At 36.0% G+C, this 9,777-nt stretch overlaps 1 protein-coding gene across 1 annotated transcript; it reads right to left on the reverse strand.

Moving 5' to 3' along the window:
- Nucleotides 1-7,231: 7,231 nt before the first annotated feature.
- Nucleotides 7,232-9,135, reverse strand: LOC100371197 (fibrinogen C domain-containing protein 1-B-like). Its single transcript, XM_085506049.1, has 4 exons — nt 9,060-9,135; nt 8,459-8,598; nt 8,079-8,343; nt 7,232-7,548 (listed from the first exon to the last, which is right to left on the reverse strand). The coding sequence occupies exons 1-4, from the start codon at nt 9,133-9,135 to the stop codon at nt 7,307-7,309; spliced, it is 723 nt and encodes a 240-aa protein (XP_085362175.1). The 3' UTR covers nt 7,232-7,306.
- Nucleotides 9,136-9,777: the final 642 nt, after the last annotated feature.

Below are 9,777 nucleotides of genomic sequence, written 5' to 3' on the forward strand. Positions count from 1 at the left end.
ACGTGTCTCATGCGCCTAAAAAGCCGACACCGCGAAATCGATGTTTTTTTCCTTTCCGCTTCTAAACACATGTTATCGAAAATGAAGAACTCAACTTTATTTTCCGTCAAACGGATTTCTAGCTGTATTACAATTCGTTAATTCCACTCAATCATCGACTTTTGGGAACTTTTTTGAATAAAAAGTAGTTCCGATATGATTTTTTTTATCATAGTGTTTTGAATAACGGCATAAAATGAAATAAAGTCAAAAAATATGATCACACACATGGTTAAAAACAGTGGTCCTCGCGACTATGATACATAATGTACTACGCAGAGGAAAGTATGCGTTTGAGAGATGAACGTGTGTATTTACCGTCCGTTATCTAGTTTTGGTAAGCATGTCTATTGCCTTTCCTGTACTTAAATTGTATTGTGGTGTTTGCAAATATTATCATCGATATCCTTCGTGTTAGCTTCGTGACTGTTACATCACATACTGTGGTGTAGGCATACAATCGAACAAGCACCGCCACCAGCATTGCAGTGCATTAAGTAATTATTTAAAAAGAGGTGAAAATTCAAACGAATTTTTAAAACTAAAGCCGGACTATGGGTTTTTTTTCTCATGTCATGCTGAATAAAATTACCTTAAAGTTTGTGTTACAAAATAAATATATAGGTGAAACGGGCAGCCGGAAAAAAACAAGCATGTGCAGCCCAGGTATTAGCATACATACACGTCATGTTACACGTCGATGTTTTCATTTATTTATGTGTTCATTATATGGATTAGAAAAAAATACTAAAACATATCAATAAATGCAGCGTTTTTAAGAGAAGAAATGAATATAACGTCTGGTCTTCTATTGTTAAAATCGTATTTGTCGCAGACAACAAAATCACTACTATTATCAATCGTATGTTTACATATTATAGCATTGTGGGTATATTTGAATATCGCGACGTATGAGAAATCACGTGAGTGTGAGTAGCCAATCATGTCACTTATAATATATCACATTAATTTTATTTTTAAGAAATTTACTGAAAGAGTAATTCGCACAATATGCTAACGCTGTTACATTATTATGTGCATTCATGGATGACGTCACGTTGAATAAGAATAACGCATCTATAAACAAGTCATTGCCGCCATCAATGCGTTCCTGTGGTTTTCCCACGTGACCTTACCCTGTCAGATCCACATTTCGTTTTAGTGTTTTGTCCCTGGTAGCACGGAAACAATTAAATTAAATGATCATCAGCACAGGGAGTATCGACACTCGTTGGCTTACTACTCAATCTATGATAGACATCCCGCCGGTGGCTTTAGTGCACCTACTGGCATGATAGTCAATAAACGACAAGCAGAATATTGTTAGTAGTCAGTGTATTTTGATATACAACGAGCAGGCAACCGGTATCTGTCTCGTGGTATTGGAGAATCATCTAAAACATGTCTTCTCGCTCTCACCCACAAACCACAATACATTAATCGACATTCTATTTTTGTTAAGATGTGTATCAAAACCAACGAGAATTAATTGGACTTGAAATTTATTTTCCCGCTAAAACTTGCCCATAAATTTTGTTGTTTCAAAAATAAATAAATAAATAAATAAATAAAGGCATTGTCGGTTTAAATCATGTGACAGGTCACCATCCACAAAGTGTTGAAATGTCACCTTCAACTTTGCTACAACCAGCAGACGATAGTAACATGTGTTAAAACAATAAATAGGGAAACATCAGGAAAATACGACGATGATTGCAGAGACTCAGATATGCCCCCAAACAGATACCTTACACCTTACCACCATACTAACGGTATTTAGTATAACGACTCAAGTGACATTCCGCCCACCAGTTTTATTGGAAGCACGTTTGCCAAACGCTGGAAGCGGCTTCGAAAATTCCAAGACTTCGAGAAATCTCAATAACTTTATTGAGTGGAATCCAAACCATTATTCATATGGCTCCGCTTACGTCATTATACGAGGTCGTCTGCTGTATCTGGCTGTTTGCCATTGTAAAGCTAATCTACCCCAACGTGGTGTTGGTGACCCGGTCGCCTGGTGGTGAACTCGTCGTCTGCCTATAACCCGGTCGTCGCCCGGGTGCAATCCGACTGCCTGGTGGTGAACTCGTCGTCTGCTTGCAACCCAGTCGTCGCCTGGGTGCAGATAGGTCACCTGGTCATACTGTGGAACTGATCGCCTGCGAATAACCAATCAAACATTCGTCTGCTTGCCTTAGGCTGCAACCTGGTAGCCAAAAATAACGTCTTCACCTTCGAATACCAACTTGTTTATTTTTAATTTATTCCCTTTAAACAAATCTGTGTTCATGTACTCCGTATGGAATTCTTTACCACGCCAAAATAATCATATTTCGTTTGATTATGCGAATCAAAATTTGTATAAAAAAATTTCAAATCGCAAAAGTGTTGCAGCATGGCCGTAAATGCCGATGTGACATTTGATATACGATTATAATATATATGACGTCATCAATGTTGGATATGGGACGGTGAGGTATAAACCTGTAGTTGGGAAACTATGAATATAATCGATAAAATGAAATAATAATTGGAATGAAACGCTGTATGAAGTAATGTGTCAATATTGTTATAAATTACATCTTACTTCTGTGGTTGTGTGACGTCATACTACGTAGTGATCGGCCACAAGAGTTACCGTGAACCTCAATAACCAGAACACCTCACGGTTGGAGTCTTCTCAAACATTCAGGTTGTCACGAATCGTGCGTATTCGTATGAATGATCTCTGAGATGGATTTATTCTGAGCGCACATGACGAGAATTCTTGCTACGAATGAGTGTGAATCTACTGTCAAGATAGCGACAGCAAATGAATTTCGAACAACAAATCAAATACTAGGAATCCGAAACAATCACTAGCATTCATTTGAACCGGAAATTGTTGACATTTGAACGTATTTGCAATAATTTTCACAATTCACACATATATCAATCAAATACGTCATACAATAGTTCAAAAGTACGGATCCACTAAAAAAGAGATTACCATGGATTCATATCCACACACATGTGATCCACGCGAGTAGATGACCAGCTTGGGTAACTATTCAACGCTGACAACGGACAACATTTACCGTACATCGCCCAAATAACAATTATCTGTTTGATACACTACCATCTTGTATTTATTCCATTGAAGTCTAAAATGTTCGTGGCATGTTTCAATTACCGGAGAAACCAACCGAAGACAGATATTGTTGTCATGTGAAATTTGAAAAACAAAACAAACGAAAAAAAAAAAAAAAAAAAAAGGCGAGGGAATAGTACTTGACAGATCGGAGAAGACATGCATTACAAGCTCAGCTTGCCAAATGTTAAACTCTTTTCTCTGATGATGCATTGAACATATTGTATTGACACAGAACCACTACGTAGTACTGCGAAGAGAGCCTGCAGAAATGTTTAACAGAACGTTACTCAGGCTGTGAATGTTTTAACGTAATTGATCACTAATTTTAAACCGCACAAACTTAGATATAGATCGTCACACTTTGTAATCTGAACTTTGTGGATATCGCTTAAATCAGGACTTTGCTTTTTTTCACGTTTTTGTTCTCGTTACTGCAGAACTCACGTTACGGTAATGAAATGGACTTTAGTTTGCAGAACGGTGGCGATTTTGACAATTAAATGCGTTGCGCGCATTATCGATAATTGAACAATTATCAACACTATTTTCAGAAAATTAATAGTTGAAAAAATTAAAAATTCAAACTGTGAAATTTTTGCGTCATTAAATTGTCATATGTATTATGAATATGAACAAATCAACATTGAATTTTATAAACTACGAATTCATCATGTTCGTTCTGTAATTTATTTTTAGTTTTAAGACATCATTACACCATGTCGTGTCCTTCCAGTGTAGTTTGCTGCGGTGACTCACACAGCGTACTGTGGGAGTTCCATGGCCATCATAATAGCTGGAACCATACAATACAATCAGAATGCCTGATACACTTTATCGCTGTTTGTAGTTGACAACAGAAGGAAAATATATAACACAAAAACAGGTTGTCTGTCATCTGTCAATCATGAACCAATCAGTGCACATGGTTCTGACCGCATGTTAGCGATCATGAAGTGACGTCATTCCTTGGTATGGTTTCATTTATATCGGCTTCTTCTTTTATCATGGTACGATTCGATGGACGACACTTTTTATGATTTTTCCAGTTCTGATATGCTAGCATATATTGAAGATATAATTAAGGCAATTCCATTGTAATGCAAGCTTTGTAATTACTGGTAATCCCACAGAGTAATATATTAATATTATGGAAGAGAACATATATAATAATACGGACATTTAATGAACTTTTATAGGAATTTAGAACAGTATCATATCACTCAAAATACTGTAAAGGGGGTAATTATTCACTGGGTTTTAATTTAGCTTATTTCGCTGACTGGAAAATGCGCTAAATTAAAACCCAGTGAATATGTAAAATTTAGCATAGAACACATTATCTAAATGACGAAACCGTGAATTTAAAACCCACTGAATATGCCTGAAATGGCAAATCAGTGAAATTTAAACCCAGTGAAAATTAGTCATTTTACAGTATGGTACTTTCAGTCAATGTCACCAAATATTAATCTAGGGGTGTCAAACATTACTATGGACACAAGCTGGGAAAAGAAATACAATGATTATTCTGACATTTCTCAATACTGCCTAATAATGACATGAAAGTATGAAGAATGTGATGTTTGATTCAGTTGACGACTTGTTTGTTACAGTACCACGTGGTATGTTTGTTCGAGTACGTCACACCTGATTTCTCGTTCGTAGCCAGCCAGTCACGTGACTGATGAAACGATCGTTCTCCTAATACCTACATATCACACCAATGCATGGCAGATAAATTCTTGATATGAAACACCGCAGAATCCAGAAATATTTGCATTCACCATGTATGTCATAAAACGACTGCGAACGAGCCCACAAGTTCATGGCGACAGAACATCAAGCTAACACATATCTATTTGTCAAATTTTCTTATTTTTTTGAAAATAACATAATTAATGTTATATGTTTAAAATGCAATAAAGATGCGAACATTTAAAGGGCGGTAGTCGTCGCACATTTGTGTTGATAAACATTGATTTTCCCACAATTCAATGCGCTCTTCTAATATAAATCACAAGTATGAGCTTGACCTGGGTGCGACTTGCACTAATTACCGCTGGTGGCTCATTCGATACCTTCCAATTACCTGAAAAGTCCTAATTAAAGCTTTGTAACGTTTCAGTTTGTATTAGTTGATCTGCGCAACAGTCAAAGTCGCCATCTTTGTTTATATGAAATATATATATCTTGCGCATGCGTGGCGCGACGACTACCGCCCTTTAATATTGTTTGATACTGCATGTTGATGACTACATCGTACTAAGATTATTCATATCCAGGAAACGTTTTATTGTACATACACACATCTCAGTGAGTGTTCGTTCGATGAAAAATGACGAAATCATGCGCACCGGTCTTTTAGTACGTACAATAACAATCAATGCGCATGTTTTGTGTTCTGCAAACGCAACATTTTTATGGAGTATATTTTATGAAGTATCGAACAACAATATTACAGATATATGTTTAAAGTGAGCTCTCGTATGTATTGTTTGGTATCAGAGAAAAATAGCGAAAACAAAGCGACTGGTTAAGTCCAGCTATTATTGAAAGTTGAATTCACACTTTACATATATGTGAAAGATCACACCAGTGGGAGATAAAAACATAAAATGTGTACAAATAATGTTGTTTTAGCTAAAAAGATATATTAAAACTAGATAACCTGGCATAACTTTTCTCGCTCGTTTCATTTTGAGAGTACTGGAAGGTCTTATCCCTTATCCATCATTGTTACTGACCTTCAAGGAAAAACAAAACCCCCTAACTCCTAACTGTATAGTGTTTACAAATACAGCTTAATTTAGGAGAGGTCACTTAAATTCTTATTCTGCAGTAATTTTTCATTACTCATCCACAATCTCAACATTGGATGGATCAGAGTGAATGGAACTTCACAGATTTGAAAAGCGGCTCAATTACATTGATAGAGGGCGCAACACGCAAATTCGCCTTGGCACAATGCTTTATGGATAACATTTCTATTTACATTTTCATCATCAGTGTAAATATGCCACAATGTTACTGACATTGACGTCATCAGTGTAAATATGCCACAATGTTACTGACATTGACGTCATCAGTGTAAATGTGCCACAATTTTACTGACATTGACGTCATCAATGTAAATGTGCCACAATTTTACTGACTTTGACGTCATCAATGTAAATGTGCCACAATTTTACTGACTTTGACGTCATCAGTGTAAATATGCCACAATTTTACTGACATTGACGTCATCAATGTAAATGTGCCACAATTTTACTGACATTGACGTCATCAATGTAAATGTGCCACAATTTTACTGACTTTGACATCACAGTAAATATGCCAAACTTCCACTACCAATTACGCCATCAAAAAATGCAAGTCACAATTATAGTGACATTGACGTCATTAACATCATTGTAAATATGACAAAAAACTAAATTCAATTCCACACATTTAATACACATACGATTAGGCATGGTTGCTGGGTGCGGCGTTAGTGGAGGTCAGTAAACCATTTATTAAAATCATTAGAGATAAACACCTTTTTTGGTCATATGACTCATTTTTCTGGTCGTGCGATTATTTCAGCAAATCCACTCATACCCTTTATATCTCGTGCGATTATCTTTACAAATACACACAAATTGTACGAGATAATAAAAAATCGATCTTAAAGCGGGAATTGAATCGAACTGCGCACGCGCGGGAATTAAATCCCAAACGATGAAAAACGCAAAGGCTCATGGGTACGCGCTTGTTTGTAAACAATAACACGCTATGTCCACCTGACGCATGCGCAGGTGACGACACCCCCGATTCAACAATCAGAGTTGCGATAATACTGACGAGAGCATACCTTCAAATCACACAGTTATCTTATTTATACACTGTACAGCATACAAAAACGTACAAGATGATAAGCAGTCGCTGAAAATTATCAAGAACCTGAGCTCACCGGTGATAACACGTTCAAATAGGCACCGTAAGTTATTTTCAAAAGCTGGTAAACAAGAAACGTGTCAAATACCGCATTAGAACACGACAAAATATAAGCATCTAAATAAACACGATACATAAACAAATTAATAAACAACTATAAATTCTAGTGACATTGACATTATCAGCGCGAATATGCCGTTATTTCATCGATGGTCGTATTTTCATTTCAATCATTTTAAGGCCGTAATCTGCCCCTCTCCACGTATTCCACGAATCGTTAGCGTCGTCACGTGAATTGTGCCCTCCTGCATATTTTCCATTCAAGTTCGACCAATGGCAGTGGTTGTACCACCAAGCACCGTATGACGTCACTGCGCAATTGTTGTTGTCTCTGTCTTTAGTGGCGAATTCCATGTCGTTATGATAACTCAACGAATCACCTGAGAGTATGGTTTCAAATGGAAATGTAATACAACACATTAATAATGTAACATCTCGAATTGATAATGTGAGATCTCGTACTAATAATGTAAAATATTGTAGTGACTATTGATCTCGAATTAATAATCTTGTATTGACAGTGTGAGATTTCGTATTAATAATGTAAAATATTGTAGTGACTATTCATCAACTAAGATCTCGAATTAATAATCTTGTATTGACAGTGTGAGATCTCGTATTGATAATGTGGGATCTCGTATAATGTCATATCTCATACTGTTAATGCGAGATCCCGTATTGTTAATTTGTGAGATATTAATATTAATAATATTCGTATTAATAATGTATATCAAATCTTTTATTGATTCTGCGATTTCGTATTATTAAAAAATTTCGTATTGGTAATGTACGATCTCACACTGATCTCGTATCATTTTATTCCACCATATTGTATCGTCCCTATGACATAAAAAGCATAGCACAGAAGTTGAGTAATCAACATATAAGAAGATATCGGACAACAGCTTACCGGCAGTACCGCTATAGTCTCTCACATTCAATTTATAGCCATTTTGTTCGTTTCCAACGCTGAAATGATTGTATTGCGCACTCGCATGGTTGTTGTCAAAATCCTCCATGTCGATTCTCAGACTATATTCTTTATCTTGATTCGTAAGACTGTGAATGTTATCCAAACCTAACCAGAACTCTTCCCTAATATTACCAAAACCAGTTTTGTAATCTATCCATTCGCGATAGAAATCTTCACTGCCGTCGCGTCGCCGCTGAATCACCTAAGTTGCAAATTAAATTAATTAATCCAAACACTATTTATGTATTTATATCACATAATAACTGAGGCAAGGCTAGCTAATTAATATATATAATTATTTAACATATTGTACAAACCGTCCATCCTCCTCCGTCCGTCTTCATGTCACAGTAGACTTTCAATGGTTTGTCTTCACTGACGGTGATTGTATAAACACCACTTACAACCGATGGCGATTTCAATGAAGTTTCATAACAATCACGGCCAGTCAGCTGCCCTGTGGATGGATAATACGAGACTCAAGGCACAGAAGCCAATAAAATTCACACACCAAATAAATGTGTGACGTCATCACGAACGTGAGAATCCCGGATAGTTGCGTATTCACATACACAATCCATGATGACGTCACAGTCGTTCGAAATACAAGCAGAATATATTTTTAAATGTAAACACGTCATACTAGAAATTTATAGTTTTTACGGAATATTTAAATGTGATTCGCAGCTAATACAACAGAATGCCCAAGCAATACAAAAAATACGGCAATTAAACTTCAAATATATAATGCCAATTCTTATAACATCGCGATATTGCGGCCAATCGGTCGTACATAGTTTAAATTAAACCAGAACTCGAATCTTACTTTTAATAGGATTTCGGCTTTTACATCTGTGCACTTCATTAAGTCGCTAGCCAACCAATAAATGCTTTTTGGTTTTATGGACAGACTCTCACCTACTTGTTTACGCTTTCTAAGGCGTCTTTTGATTGGTCGGTGGCACAATAAAGAACCCGAATGTATTTCGTTCATAGTGATATTAATATAGATATCTTTGAGGGTCCTTGCCGTTTTTTTTCGAGGCTCGAAGTTTTTTGAGCTTGTCTGAAGTTGCACTCATTTTCTCTGTTGAATGTGACGTGTACGGGTAGAGGCTATTCTGATGCATTTTTAGGATCACTGTTTTATTATTTTTATTTATTTTTAGTTCTCCCATTCTATTATCATCACTCATCTTTTCTATGCACGATTTACTTAAATGTAAAATTTGTAAATATTTTTGTATTTTCTCACACAGTCTAAGTAAACAAGACGTCATCTGGCTAACTTTGGTTCTTTAGCGAAACATTATTTTCGAAATCATGTCCATATTAATCACCGGTTTTACTACATAATACTGTATGATCAACATAATACTATTTATGGTCAACATATCACCGTATGGTTAACATAACACTATGTATGGTCAACATAACACTATGTATGGTCAACATAATACCATGGATGATCAACATAATATAGTATGGTTAACATAATACTATATATGATCAACATAACACAATGTGTTTTCAACATAACAGTGTATGATTAACATAATTCTACGAATGATCAACATAACACTGTATGGTTAACATAAAACTAGGGATAGTCAACATCACACTATGTATGTTCAAC

Source organism: Saccoglossus kowalevskii, chromosome 12 (assembly GCF_978046115.1).
Source record: "Saccoglossus kowalevskii chromosome 12, keSacKowa6.1, whole genome shotgun sequence".
In the NCBI taxonomy this organism is placed as follows: Eukaryota; Metazoa; Hemichordata; class Enteropneusta; family Harrimaniidae; genus Saccoglossus; species Saccoglossus kowalevskii.